The 16,045-nt window shown below is 42.1% G+C and overlaps 1 protein-coding gene across 1 annotated transcript in view; it reads right to left on the bottom strand.

Moving 5' to 3' along the window:
* drosha (drosha ribonuclease III) overlaps window positions 1–16,045 on the bottom strand; it is an 82,026-nt gene that overhangs the window by 3,496 nt on the left and 62,485 nt on the right. Inside the window, exons 26-31 of the mRNA XM_023395091.2 lie at window positions 15,334–15,439; window positions 13,739–13,880; window positions 11,036–11,118; window positions 9,341–9,444; window positions 6,019–6,111; window positions 5,005–5,051 (exon numbers count right to left, since the gene is read on the bottom strand). Of these exons, the coding sequence (XP_023250859.1) occupies window positions 5,005–5,051; window positions 6,019–6,111; window positions 9,341–9,444; window positions 11,036–11,118; window positions 13,739–13,880; window positions 15,334–15,439 (575 nt within the window). The remainder of the gene's footprint in view (window positions 1–5,004; window positions 5,052–6,018; window positions 6,112–9,340; window positions 9,445–11,035; window positions 11,119–13,738; window positions 13,881–15,333; window positions 15,440–16,045) is intronic.

The following is a 16,045-nucleotide window of genomic DNA, read 5'->3' as shown; positions in this document are numbered from 1 at the left end:
AATTATTCGTTTTCCCTCAATTATTTGACTGACAGAATGCTTTGAATGAATTAAATAATCATTTTGAAAAGTTGCAAATACAATACATTCTCTAATACCAGCCTCTTAAATGTGAAGATTTCACTTTTGATTATTTCAATGAAATATCTGGGTTTTAGACTGTCAGTCAGAGACAACACAATTTTAAAGATGTCACCATGAGCTCTAGGAAGCTGTGAGATATTTTCCCCATTTTTCTGCTATTTCATCAAGTCATCTGTAGTTAGTGTCAGTGTGGGCCTGATGGTGTGTTCCATATGAACAGAGTTCCCCTGAAGTCGGATTTCTGACTCGAAAAGTCGAAAGAATCTCACCAACCCTGACATCTAAATCCAAGATGGCTGCTCTGCACATCAACATATAATAAAAGCTGTAATAATATTTAATAGCACTTTTGTCTTATTTGTGTCTCATTAAATCAGTCGTACACACAGAACTGTCCAGCTTCTTCCTGTTGCTATGTTGTTTTTACGCACAAAATAATGCATTGTTATGACCTGGTATTGCTAATAATAACAACAAGCCACAACAAAAACAGCTTCTGACTTGTACTGGAACGCAATTAACACGGGTGTGACATTCCCAGTCATTCCCAGCTCAGACGCTAAATGAAACGCAGCAACAGCAACGCGCTCCTCAGCTGATTGTCACAAGGAATTGGCCATGAACATCTAAAGGCCATGTAGTGCTTTGGTTGTCTGCAACCACTTCTTGTAATCAGAATTCAAGAAGCTCCTATCGCAAATGAAACACTGGCAGAACTGCAATTCACACATGAGTTTGACTTGTGAATAGAAGAGGAGAATGTCTTCTTTCTCTTGCAACACTCTAATTTGTCATTATGGCAACACAGAGGAAAAATGCAAGATAACAGCAATATCCTATTAAAAAGGAGACGGATCAAATAATAAAAAATAAAAAAAATCCTGGAGAGAAAAAAAAATCATTCTGAGGGAAATTTGAGACATACACACATGCATGGACACACACAGAAACACACAATCAATTTCAATATGCTTTCAGTGAGTAAGCAACACTTGGTGAGCCTCGGAGAGAAAACTACATATTGCAGTTAAAATATGGAAATCACCAGCATTTTTCCCTGGGAGATGACTTGAGAATAACCCACTCAAGAGGGAGGGAAAAGGAGAGAGAGAAAAAAAAAAAAAAGCATTGGCCATTTACATTGTTTAACATGCGGCACAAGAGCAGGCCTCAAAGTATGGGGTTGCTAAAGAATACACAAGGCTTTTCATTTCAGTCTGTGTTGGGCATCACAAAGACATATTGAGAATTCTCAGATGCCCCGGCGTTCTGGAGAAAAGCACATTTCAGGAACGGTGCACTCTGCATACTGATTACCTTTAAGGTGTTAACGCACTTAGCTCGGCTCAGGTCTTTTGTTTAACGACAATGCAGTGATTCCTCTCACGGACTGCGATTGCGGTTTTGGAATTTGGGGTGTAGATGCTTTTGGAGCGATGCTGGTAGTTGGGGTCTCTGCAACAACGCTGCCTGTTGTGCCCACTGACAGCGGCGCTGAAATGCGCGCGCACGCACAGCGGCTGGATGTGGAGTCTGTTATGAGGGATCAGCTCCCCTTTTATGGGCACGAGAACATACAGTGTCCTTTCACTATTCAGCCTAAGCTCAGGCTGTGAGATGACTCCACAATGCATTACACTGGCTGAGTCTATCACCTACAGCTCACACGCACCACATCAGTCAACAAGCCAGCAGCGCGCCTGTATAGCAGTGCTGATGAAGGGATTTCCCTGCCATGCCAAAGGGCAAAGAAAAGAATCAAACCAGTGAATAAAGATCCTGCATACTGTACTTTACTTTGCCTCTATCCATCCAATGCTTTTATCCTGAGATTAAGGGGTTTAAAGAAAGCCGAGAAAAGAATGTAGTTCGCTTCCAGCTAGTAGCCAGATCGAGCCTCCTTCTCTTATTCAACAGATATTGCATTGTTTGAGAAACAAGCAGCTGCGAGGAAGCTGGAAAAAAATAGCAAGGGGAGGGAATCTTAGAAAGAGACTGGAGACTTTAAACAGAGACAGTTCTATCTGCAAGGATGAATGATAAATGGTTAAGCCGTTTCCATGTATATTTGATGTCGCCTTAGACCTAACGGCGCGTGGTGCATGGAGCCTCGGTGCCTGAGAAACTCTGCACCGCCGACTTCTTCCTTCCGTCGATTCTGTTCCCCTACCTGGCTGCTCTCAGCTCGATTTGTTTGCACTCATGTTTCTCCCAGTCTGGGCCTTGGTTAACATTTAATTCTGCCTCGACAGATACAGGCAGGAGACTGTCAAAACGTGGGCCATCAAATAATGAAATGTGAATCAGCTGAGCCACCAGCGGATCGGCTACAGACAGCACACACACCAAATATTGGGCCCCGGTCTCTTTAATGAGCTCTGAGCTGTCTGACTGAACACAGCCATGTCTCTCACCTCTCCAACACCGCTGGAGCCGCGGATCCTGTCAGCCAGGAAAAGCTCTACAGCAGAAACAAAAACTTCAGTCCTGCTCAAAGTGCTCCTGATACCCGAGGAGGCCTTAAATAAAACATGGAAATGAATCCTGACACGTCGCGGGGAGGTGTTTTCGATCCGAGAGTAACACAAGGTAGGGCTGTTGTACAAGAGGAGTAATGGTGTAGCCAATCCTGCAGTGAGGGCCAACAAGACAATCAATGACGAATTACATGACACCGGGGCTAATGTCCTTGATTAGTCTTGCTATGCGAACAAATGAAGCGAGACCCTTGACAATCACATGAGAGACAATGCGGCTCCAATAGGAGTTGATGCGTTAGGCGGTTCTGCAGCAGATGAGCTCAAGTCTCATTATATAAACTCATGGTCAGGAGACACACACATCCTTCAAAAGGCGTGTTTGAACCCTGCTGACTGACCTTGCACATTTATCTCAACAAGAAGATGTTCCAACAATGGAATAACAGAATATGAATGTTACAGCAAGACTTCCCATTCCAAAGTGATTAATTCAGGCTTGACTTGTGAATTCTGAAAATTAAAAAAAGATCGGCCGGCTACTCTTCATGAAAAAAATATGACCTCTAAATAATGAGCACAAACTGTAAATGATGGATCGTGGAGCAGATCTGATCAGCCACAACCGACAATTCACTGGTGGTTATTTTATCAGCCAGGGGCAACTACATCAGGGGAACAACTGATGATTATTTTCTGTATTGATTCGTCTGTTTTGATAAGATTATTAACAGATGAATATATGATAACTCCCAGAAAACAAGTTGAGTTATTTAAACTGGATCTTTTTGTCTGATTGACAGTCCAAAACATAGAGATATTCAATTTCCAATTATATAAAAAGCGAATATATTGTATTTTTTACTGATAAATAACATTATATCAGTAAGTTTGCTGTCGATCAACTAATCTTTGTTTGTCCTTTTTTATTACGAGACTAATCGGAGTATCAGGAATCTTTAAACTGAGCAGCCAATCTGATTTTTCAGTCAATTCATTTATTCAAATAATATAATGACTCTCACCTCAGCACAGGGGAAAGAAGAGAGTACACCGAGCTCAGTTGTAAATTGGAGGGTTTAAATTAAGTGACAACACAAAGTCAAACAAAGCCCTCAAACTGGAAGTATTTTGCATCAAAGGGAGGAAGACTTGGAGAGATGATTTTAAATTAACTGACCTTTTAAAAGGCATTGCTAATCTAGTCACATGAAACCGCAATTTATGAGGGGGGAAATGTTCATTTACTAGCAATGAGCATCTATCAATCATGGTGACAGAGGTGTACACTGGGGAAAGGAAATGGGAGGAATTAAGGGACGGAGGAAGACACATGAGAGAGAGTGTGTGCACTGAACTACGCCCCCTGATAAGGAGGGAGGGAGGTGAGGGAGACTGGGAGCCAGAAGAATACACAGAGGAAGACTAAGATCAACAGTTTTAAATAGTAACACCCTAACACTAATGTTTCATAAAAAGCTAAAGCTTGGGCGCACAAACAGTATCAATCACAAGTGGCTGGAGGCCTCATTTATGAGCCAAATGAAATCAAAGTTTGACCTTCCTGCCCTCTACAAGTTCTACAGGTCTGTTCCAACAAAGCCATTTGTGTTCAACCTCCAGCTAATTAGTTGAGTAATGAACAAACTGTACATTTGATTAATGTGGTGGTCACAGGGATAGCAATGGAGTCTGGTCCGAGAATTATTTTGGAGCACATACCAAACTCTCAAAACACACAATGTAATGCATGATATTATGCATCCACATACATATGCAGAGTATAAGAGGCAGATGGGAGATGATGGAAATGGCTCATGGATGTGTTTCTGAGAGCCCTGTAATTGTATTTTTACTTGGCAGTGAACAAGACATTGTAAATGCCTAAAAATCACTATCTATTTTCCTTAAGTGGTGGTTGATGACAAGATGAAAAACAGCCAAGGAATGAAGCAGCACATAGGGGACGCATCAGCTGCACTCCTTCAAACCTGAAGAGGAGCGCTGAGCACAAGAGAGTCGCTCAGAGTGTGAAGCCTCGCTCTCATGGTTTACAAAAGGGCTCAAAAACGCAACAACAAAAAAATATAGAAACTTTGTACGGCCCTCGACACAAACTTCCTGTGGTCCCTCAGGGTGATCGACACGGTTGAGGATGCTTAGCTTCCCCCGTCCTTGTTTTATTGGTTCTCCATCTCTGGCTAGGCCCCATGCCTGCGCTCTGGGCTAGCACTTCAAACAGCCTAATGTCCTATATGCTGCAGCCAACCGGCTGGTCAGGCCACAGCTCTTCGCCAGCCATCTTGCATACTGTACAGCCAAGGCTAATATTCAACACTGAGGCAAAGTGTGTGAAAGGCTTAAAGTGTGAAAATGTGTATATGTGTGTGTGTGTGTGTGTGTGTGTGTGGAGAGGAGGGGTCTGTGTTTCCAAATAACTCACATTTTTCGAGTGCATCCATCGCAGCTCCCATTTCCGCCTGTTGGATGCTAGATTAGAAATATTTTTTAAAAAGGAGACAGAGATGGAGAGAGAAACAGGGAGAAAAGGTCTTTAGCATATTCAAAATGTCCCTTTTCTGAAATTCTGTCAAATAAAAAAAGAACAGGCCCAATATTGAGAGGATTATGAAAAGTGCTTTTTATTTGTTTTGAAAGAGCCCTTTTCCCTAACAATCCCAGGTAACACAGTGCACACATTTCAAAAAGGTAAGCCTATTGGCGGCTCTGTGCTGGGCACTGTTTATGCCTCCGATTCACAGTCCCTCCGTATACATTATGTGCTGTGTGATCATAGCCCACAGCGGAGGTGGTTGGGAGCTTAAGTCATGTAAATACAAAAACAGTAAGCTGTCAAAGATCCTATGGAAGGGACAAACTTATCGCCAGCTTAGAGCAAGAGAGAGCGCTTTCAAGTAGGGGGCCGTGGAGGGGATTTCTACATGTGGAATGGGGGGGGGGGCAAAAGATGTTTGATGGATTTAGGTTTCATTTCTCGCAGGCTCAGCTGCAGCTTTATCGTCAACCCCTCCAACCCTGAAAAGGCCTTCGTGCGGAGATTCACTTTCTTTACTTTACAAAAGCGTGAATGTGTGAGCACATACAAAGGTGCACAGTTTAACATAAAGCCACACACACACACATCCCTGTCCTCATGTGAACACAATATCCAAGGTAGACCTCAATGCAGCCCTGGATGCAGTGTCGCCTCATCACAGACTCTTCTTCTGCACAAAGTGATATTTCCATAACACAGTTTATGTCAAATCAATAATGAATCGATTCATTTTCATTCTGCATAATGTCTCTCCTGATAGAATAGGCCAACAAGAGCTTAATTGCTATAATAAACACCATCAATAAAGTGCAGCCATTATTCTCGAGCCCATTAGTGGTGCATTGAGAGGCAGAGCGCCTTGTCCTGTTGTGTCTTATTATATTGCACTGTCTTACTCACCTTGGGCCTTTGCCACAGCCGATACGCTCCCCTTTGAAATATACGGCAACGGTGTAGGTGCGGGCGTGTGAGGGCCCCACTGTCTGCAGGGTCCTGCAAATTCAAACACAGAGATACAGAGTTGAAAAATAACAAATAATACCCAGGAGAAAGGAGCAAGGACACTCAGGGACATTGTCATTCAGAGAGATAACATTAGAAATGGAGGTAAAAAAAAAAAAAAGGTTTCAATTGGAACAAATATAATTCATCTCAAGAGGCGGTTTGAGAGGAGGGGAATAGCTCTTTGATTCACAAGTGTGCTTTGAGAGGGCGCAGAAGCAATCTGAGGGACATATAAACAACTTTTAAAGCCTCACCAACTCCCCACACCCATCATCTTCAGATACCAAGATCTGTGTTTGGTTACAGAAAAAATATGACATGTTGGAGAGGAATTGAAATTAAAGGATGACAATAGTCTTTGAGAGACCCACAAGCTTTTGGTGCGCTTGAAGGGTAAACAATAAAAACAAAAAGATAAAAGAGGGACCAAGAAATCTAAGAGAGGGATGATAAGAGAATATCACTCAACAAATTTACAGATGTTTAAAAGACAAAAGAAAAAAATCAAGCTGTCAATTCTGTGGCATTTCTGCAGGGACATATGTACAAGACAGCAGACAAAACTTGGGAGATGTTTGAAATGTTAACATTAGCATAAACATCTCAGACCCAAGCTGTGAGTCACCTAAATTATTCACAGACAATTTACTTATTTCAGGAGAGCAATCCATTTTTAATGCAATGTGGTCACTTATGACACTTTATCAATAATTCAGCCTCCTTTCTCACTTACAAATGAAGAAGCACATAGCATGTGCAGAGCAAATAAGACTCCTGTGCGAGACGCTCTAGCCAAATCTCAACACGCAGTGTGTGTCACTTGGAATTATCACGCTGCTAAAATAACACAAAACGAGATGCAATGAAAAGGAAATCTGTGAGGCTGTTGGGGAGTTGTCAACTTCAAGGCTGCACACAGATGGAAGTGTGCGAGGGAGAAGAAAGAGCGCCATAGAGGGTCTGTGGGGGCTACAGCTCATGCTAAAAGCAGCTACTTACTGACTCAGGCCATTTTGTGCACAATGTTAAAGTGTGTATGTGTCTGCTCCCTGGTGTGTCCTGCCCAGACGAGATGTACGGTGAAGTGATGGTGCTGGGGTTGAGGTGTGGATCTGTCATCAGCTAGACACATTCACCAGGGAACCTTTAGCAGGGGACCCGGTGCATTAACTCCTTTTCTTCCCCTCTTTCTGTGTCCTTTCCTGCCCTCCCTCGGTCATTTAGTCGCTTTCTGTCTGACTCACACTCTTGTCTCGCCCTGTGTTTTTTTTTTTCCCTCCTCCTCACACTTGTAAACAAATTAGACGGACCCTCAAGAAAGCCTGACAGATTTGACACCAGCAACTGGTGTATGAAATTTTATAAAAGGCATATGATTCTTGCATATCGAGTGGGTCAGGTCATTTCATGAGGAGGGAAAGGAAGTCTTCGAGATTATCGGCTGCTACTGTGTATTCTTAGTGAACAGGAACAGAGGAAGAAGTAATTACACACACAAAGGTGTTGCAAAAGCCTTAAATTCATCTTTGGCTAGCTTTATGCAAGCTTGGGTCTATTCTTGTTGTGTGCTGAAATGTTGAAATTCAAGTCACCCATGAGCTCTATTTGTTTCTTGTTCACGTTCTTGTGGGCAATTGAGTTGGAGGGAAGTGTTGATTGTAGTGTCAGAGTTGTGCTGTGTCAAAAATCACCATCCGTCAGGCTGATAGACAGAATAATAAACAGGAGAGCTGAAAAGACATTCAAATGAATACGAGGAGGAGAGAAAGGGGAGGAAGAGGGAACTGATTAAATGCTGGATTGGGGAGTTCATTGCACATAAAACTGCTCCATCCCTGACCGCCCTTGCACGTTGAGCCGCTGCCCTTTTTTTATTTTTTATCAGAGAAAACACTGTTTGTCAGTTTCCATGGTGACAAACACACTTCATGGCAGCTCTCAGAAGCATTCTGTCAAATGACACTTGCTCCTTGACCTTTTGTCAAATAGGAGGTCTCTTTGGGCGTGTTTATTTACCACAACAACAGAGACCTTTACACAGTTATTCACAATGTTCAGGGATCAATAACAAGGAGAAAAGTCCTATAAATTATGTTTGTGCCATTTCATTTCCCGGCATGTGTACTGTGGCCCATGTGATGCCTGAATGAACCCATCTCAGCTCTGGACTTTGAGTCATGCTGAAAAGAGGGACATGTGCACCTTTCTTTCCCTGCATGCACAGAGGCACATGTTGGTTTATGTTAGGATACTCTCAGGGTTTCAAGCTACAATTGGTTACTATATGTAAAAAAAAAAAAAAAAGAATTCGATACAATCATACTGAGTGTTGGGCTTTAGGATGATATATATATATATATATATATATATATATATATATATATATATATATATATATATATATCATATATATATATATATATATATATTTTTTTTATATATATCTACTGTTATATATAAATATATGATATGATATATATATATATATATGATATATATATATGATATATATATATGATATATATATATATGATATATATATATGATATATATATATATATGATATATATATATGATATATATATATATCATATATATATATATATATCATATCATATATTTATATATAACAGTAGATATATATAAAATATATCCACGTCAGCTTTGACACATGAACATATAGATAGTTAAAAATATTGGATTAACGGTTGAAACAGTTAGCTAAAACAATGGTATATAGGTTGCATTTCTATAGTGCTTTTGCAGTCTTAATGACCACTCAAAATGTGGACTGGAGGACCCGCCATCGAACCACCCACTTTCTGATTAGTGGACAACCTGCTTTACCTCTTAAGCCACAGCCATGACGAAATGCATAAATGGCAAGTAGGAAGTACCTTGATTTGTCAGGTATGACAAAATAAAATGACCTCATTAGAGGATAGTATTAATTTTGTCCATGTCTAATCATGTATTAGTGCTTCTAGATTCTGATTAACAACAAAATCTTTTCTTAAAAAAGGATTGAGGGAGTGGCAAAGTAAAGTCACTCTCAATACATATTATCAAAAAAAAATATATACCAACCTAAATTTAGGGTAAAGAGAAGTGAATCTTTGCAGTTAAAATGACTGTTTTACCTGCGAAAATTCCACACCTGCCTTAGTTCCAAATAGCTAGTCTCAGCGTGCCTGTCAAGTGTTTTCTGAAGTCTTACTTGTACAGTGGGATATCAGGCTCCTTGCCCTCCGTTCTCAGGGTCAAACAGCACTGCTGCAGCTGAGACTTTGGGTCATTCCAGTCCTGGTTCAGAATGAACTCCTGCAACACACACACCAAACACAGCACACACGCAATCAAACTTCTTTCTCAAACTTTGTTCAGAGAAACAGAAACACAAGAAATAAAAATCAGCTGCAGTTACAAACTCTCTCTCTCCCTCGGTCGCTCATGCTTTTATTTCATTCTTGCCGTGACCCTCTCCAACCTCTCCCCCCCCTCCCCCTTCTTTTGCACTCACTTATTTGCTCTCTCTCTGACTGGCTCTCCATCTGTTTCTCCACGTTGAGTACAAATCACAGGCTACTTAAGACAAAAGCCAATCCCCGGCCAGAAATAAAGAGCGTCTGGGAGTCTCCCAGGTGTGCAGCCCTGATACATTTCTCTTATCCAAGGGGGACTTCTAAAAGCCCTTCCATTAACAGGGAAGCAGCCTTGTCATAAAAAGGCAGACTTTGAATCCAGAACTGTCTGCTCCTATTAATTTTCTACAAAGATTGCTTCTGCTTCTGTTGCTCGCGCTCTCCTATTCTCTCGCTTTACTGCTTCCCAACCCCTCCATCTCCGCTGTTGTTGCTTCTGCGCTTTACTTCCCTTTTTCTCCTTCCCACTTTTCCCTCTCTCTGGGGGGCATCTACACTCCTTTTGCCTAAAGCAGAGAAATTTGGCTGTTTTGAAAAGAGAGCAGCATATAGCCCAGCTCTAGTACGAGCCACTTCAAGTGCACAGATGCACTGACACTCACGCAAACCCCTCTATATGCGTAATCACACAGTGCAGCAAAAAATGCGAACATAAGGAAAGGAGCGTTTATGTCCCTAGTTTTGCCTCTCTATTTCCATCCAAATTGGATGAAGCAGCACAGTGTGCAACACTGTGGTTTCCAGAAGGCTATGTAAGGAGACATGCTGGCTGTTTCACAACTTTTCTCTTGGAAGTGGAAATGAGGTGCTCTCTTGCAGCGACCATGACGCAAAGCTCAGCTCCTCCAGAGCCGGGGATTCTCCCTGGAGAGGCACACCAAGACAGCAATTAGCATGGCATATCAGACCACTGCAGCAGCTTCTGGAGGAGAGGTCCACGCTATGTGGATACTCGCACATGAACATGTGTGCACACTTGTGCGCATGCCCATCAGGCATGAGAGTGCATGTAATAGTTTATGTTTTACCACAGCAGCTGTATTCATGTGAAAATAGCAGTTTTAAGGCTCTTCTATCTAAATTTGGACAATTCAAAGGCGCTTGAGAGTTGAAGCCATGTTCCTCCTCACTCATAACTGACATCTTGATAGAAGCTTACTTGATCTATTCAACTCCTGGAGCACACCAGCAGTGGACGCCATCAACAGTACTTCTTGGATCAATGATGAATAACATCAACAACCAAATAAATATGTCCCGCCACTGTTACGATTCCCATTAAAGATGACTAAAATAGCAATTCGAACCGCAATTGTGAGAGGCATTCAAGAGCCGAGCACCACTTCAGGCCTTGCATCGATGCTGGTGCCATTAGGGCTCAGCCATTAGCTTGGCCTTCATCATCTGCCTGGTTCTTTCTCTCCGATATGTCCAGCTCAACGGCTCATTGATCAGGTGTGGGTGGTGAATAGCTATCAATAGGGACTCACCTTCAGCCGGGGGAAAAAGCAGACATTCATGAAGGTGTGCACATACACCAGATCTTTATCAATGTAGAGAGCGGCGATGAAAGCTGGAGAAAGAAAAAGAAGGAGACCATTGATAAAAAATAAAGCAACACAAAAATGGTAGTTGATGTGTGGCTTTCTTTCTCTGCTCTGCTTAACAGTTGGCTGCCTTCCTGCTGAAGCAAATAAAACATTAACAAAGACCAGAGGACAAAACTCAGCTGTGGCCCTCCACAGCAAGTGATGTGATGTTAATGTAAACAATTGGAAAAGATGGCTCAGTATTTGCTTGCCTTTTTCCATCCAACAGGAAATTGGTATAGCAAGGGCCACACAGAGTTCACAGACACATCTATATAATATATAAGATGAAACTATACGTCAAGCTGAATTGAGAGTAACTGGCGGTCTAACTGAACTGAAAAAAAGATTGGAAATGTAAGCAGTAGGTGCGGGGTGTCATCTTCATCTCGTGGCTTTCCCTTTGTTTTCCTCTTCCATTAGCTGCCACTGCATTCACTCATCTCCGTGACTAAGACAGTGGGACATGAGAGAGGAATAATAGGTAATATTTCAGGAGGCCAGTGAGGGCCTGCTGTAGCTGCAGGGCACGGCTGTTCATATACGGAAGAGCTGCGCTCATTTCCAGCTCTGACCCTCGTCCCCTTCCTGTGTCATCGTCTCTGCTCTGGCCTGAACTTTGAAGGATAATTTGGAAGGCAAATGATATGAAGCGCTGCGTTGTCTTTGTGTGTGTATGTATGCGTGTGTGTGTGTGTATGCGTGTTATTCATGCATTAAGGCATGACTATTGAATGCTGACCTGGAGCACATTAATGCTTTTTTCTTTCTTTGTCTTTTCCAGTTTTTTCCACTTTTTCTGACAATCTATTCCCTTCATATTACAGTCTTTGTCGGTGCTAGCGCCCTCTTTTGGTCTAAAGTGGACTGCAATGGGTGTCCTCTGATGCGTGACCTCTGCCCCAGTAAGGCCTATATGCCTCTAGAAGCCTGAAGCCTCTTGGATGAGAGGTGAAACGTCTTCCCAGACAAATAACCTAGTCCAGTTGTTTTCGATTTAAAAAAACTCCTTTAGGAGCCTATATGCCCCTGCTCTCTACACTCTGTCTTAAAATTTCCTTAGACTTCCTTTTAATCATGGCTTTGAAATCAGGGAAATGTGCAGTAAAGTTTAAACACAAGGAACCCACGTTTTGTCTCTAGATACATGTATTTGATGTGCATTAATAAAGGAAGAGCTCACCATCTATTTCACATTTGTGGGCTTGGGAATTTGGGCACATCATGCATTCATTTTTGAACAGTAGGCCATGTAATAAAACTCAAAATGTGACCAAGAAAATTGTCTATCAGTTGGCATTATAGCTCAACCAATACTGGATTTAATTCAGGCCGATACTGATATCAATATCTGTGTGTGTGTTTATGAAAACTGAGACCAAGGGCCGAGATATAGTGATTGAATTTTTTTTTGTAACTGTCAATAAACTCATCAATGGCCTCTGGTGAACAGAAATAATGCACAAAATATGTTCTAAATGATCTCAAACATTTTTGTTCCTAATTATCAGCAGAAAAATACACCAGAGTCGACAGTGGTGAGTACATTATACAGTGCTGGAAGTCACAGTTTACCCCCGACTTCATACCAGGATGAGTGTGACTTTATATAGAATTAAAGGTCAGCAGGGATCGGTCCGGGAAAAAAAGCCCTGGATTTCTTCTTCCACATTTCAGGACACACCAGGACCAAGTGACTAACCCAGCAGGGGTCAGAAAAGCCATAAGTTAATCCCCGACAGCCTCCACCCCCCGCCACTGCCAAATGTGTTGCTTCACTCTAATAGTGCCCCCTGTAAACTTAACATGAGTCCTCACCTTCCATAGCCTATTATTTTTCCTTTTATTACACGATACAAAAATATGATGTTACTGTAACATCATGTGATTTAAAGAAAAACCCCTTTGACTTTCTACCCTTCTACAAGGAAACTGCTTTAGTAGAGCTACAGCCTCATACAGTTTTAAACATTAGACGATAGGAAGTCAAATAAGACTAAAATACAAGCAGCTTGGTTTGACTGGTGCACAGCTATCACTCTTGATGAACACAGACTGGATGCATTTTCAGTTGGAATTTTGTGATGCTTCAATGATGAGACAAGACAACTGCCCACTCTTATTTGTATAATATCCTGCAAGCAGCAAGGTCTTTATGTCAACCTAATGCAGGGAGGAAAAAAACAACTACCAGACAAAGCTGATAATTTTCTCTATAGCTGCCAAATGTGATTCTTCCACCATCCAAACACTTATTTACTAAGCACATTTTGAATGTCAAAAAGTCTATTAAGCTGGTAGAAAACCACAAGTAGATTATTAGTTGTGGGACACGGTGGCAGCTGTAGTTGGTGGTGTTTAAGAAAAAAAAAAAAAAAGAAAAGAAAGGAAAATTATGAACCTCTCCAGTCACACTCTCACTCATCTTCCAGTGTCTTCAGCAGAGAAGTGACTGTTTGACATCCAGCACAAAGGGAACAAAGAAATCAATAATGGTACTTCATGCTGAAATCTTAAACTGCACATTCTGGAGAGACCAAAAAGAAAAGGTTGAGCAGGTGTCTATGAAGGGCCTATGAATGAATCAAACAACTGTGGACATACATTCCAATAAGTCAGCCAGAGTCTTGGTCCGCAGGGCGACCGGCCGTTTGGTTTTGTCATTGGTGATGGCGAACTCCTGCATGCCCAGCTCCTCCGCCACTTTGGCCTGCGTGCGGTTGTTTACCAGCGAACTGCGGAGCAGCTGCGGACAAACACACAGAGCGTCACTTTTTTTCCGCGTCCACCTGTCAGGAACGCACTCACGGCGTGAACATACGGCCACACAGAGGCTTCATACAGATGTGCGCTTACATGGAAATCTACAGAAGTACACACACAAAATAAAAAAAAATAAAAAACATCAAAATAAACCACCACATGGAATAATTCATCAAAGACAGAAATGGTAATGCAGAGTAAATGTTTTAGGGAGATTGCACATTGCTCTGTTAAATATTACATTGCAACTTGGAGCTGAGCGGATGACAACATGTTAGAATGGGTGAGGTACATTTACGTCTCTAAAAGGAAAAACACAAACATGTTAAATATAGCTACAAGACGGGGAAAAAAGAGCAAATGGAATGAAATATGACTGTCTGACTCTGTCTTGCTGTGATGTGCCCTCCTTAACAGTACACACGCAATCACAATCAGAGCCACACAAGCACACACACACACGCACACAAGCGCACACACTCGCACTCGCACACACACACACACACACACACACACACTAGTTGAATGAGCACTTTTTCCCCCGATTTGAAATCCATTTCAGATGTACCCCATCTTGACTCTTGGGCATAGGCATTGCTGAAGCTTTCAGTCTCTCAACGAAAGCTTGCTGGAAGCTTTTATATAACTAACATCATAGCTTCCATCTATAAGGAATATCCACGAAGAAGCGTCTCACTGCAGCGGTTCTTTTTCGGTTTTAGACCAGTTCAATCCCTCCAGCCTTGAGTAGTCAGCCTTCTAAAGAGAAATGCTGATGCTCGAATGAAAAGAAGGAGATGTAATGCTGTTTGACGCTGTCAGAAAATGGACTTGCATGTTCAAAGTGTGATCATTTGCTTTGTACCTGTGTTCCAAGCTGTGCAAGCTGGTACACACACACACACACACACACACACACACACACACACACACACACACACATACACACACACGCCAGCGCAACTTTATTCTTTATTTTTCAGACACTTGACAGCTTCAGTAAAAATGTGCCAACAAAGATGTGTTATTGAAAACTGCTGTACAATTTTGTCTCATGACAATGCCCATCACTAGGAGCTCAGTAAACATACAGGTGCGGTGTGGGGTGAGGACTGGAAGAGAGTTATTTTGTGGAAGCAAGCAAAGAGGAAGGGGTGAGTACCTGGCTGGTACTTGGAGATTCAAAGATTGAAGGAAGGGAGGAAAAAAAAAAACACGCAACACTCAAAAAAGCAAAAGCTCAGCTGTAACTTCATCTCATGTAAACTCGTGGCAAACTGTGGTTTCAGGGAACTTCAGACAGCAGAAGCACAAATACGCAATGAAAACAAAATACAGGTGCAAAGATGCAGAAAAAGTCCGTGCCTGTTGGCGGGAGGTCAAAAGCCAGCGAGGAGAGAGTGTGATGACAAATGATGTAAGGGATTTGATCTTACTGTTAAATGTCCTTCATGGTGGTCAGGGAAGTGGATGAAAAGGTACTCTGTGGCCACCAGCTGCATGATCGAATCTCCCAGAAACTCCATCCTCTGGTTATGGCCGCTGGATGAGAGACAGAAAAGATGGATGGATAAAGTTAAACATGTAAAAGGACGAGTAAGAAGAAAAAAAAACAAGGTTACAGAGGGATAAAGTGGAAATTAAATGGGGTGAGATGGGAGGGCAGGGAGAAATGGGGTAAATAAGAAGGGACAGAGAGGGTTCCACATGAGGTTATTCAGCCACACATCAGTGGGGCATGAAAGGCATCATGCTCTCTCGACAAATCTACCAGGCTTTTAGTCTTTTAACAGAAACGGTGAAGTCGGCTGATGTACATTTCATGGGTGGCCTCTGGGAACAGCTGCACTGACAGGCTGTGTGACAACTTGGAGGCTGCCTGAAGTAGCAGTCCTTCTGAAGAAAACGCTGGGCTTTGATTGCAATTCAAATATAAATGGAAAAAATACATGCTTTAAAAACCTCTGGTACACCTGCAGGAGTGCCTGTCAAAATCCTAAGCCTTTAAAAGCAGCGAGCGTGCTCACAGGTTTAGAGAACAACTTTCAACCTTCTAACAATTCCTAGAAAATGCTAATGGCAGCTCTGTGATACTGTACATCAGCTTCCTGCCATTCTCGCCATCACTGAAAGGCAGGGAGCACACTG

The sequence above is a fragment of the Seriola lalandi genome, unplaced genomic scaffold (genome assembly GCF_002814215.2).
Source record: "Seriola lalandi dorsalis isolate HSWRI2012SDOR001 ecotype SW California unplaced genomic scaffold, Sedor1 jcf7180002054956, whole genome shotgun sequence".
Classification (NCBI taxonomy): domain Eukaryota; kingdom Metazoa; phylum Chordata; class Actinopteri; order Carangiformes; family Carangidae; genus Seriola; species Seriola lalandi.
This window is presented reverse-complemented; position numbering and strand designations above follow the sequence as displayed.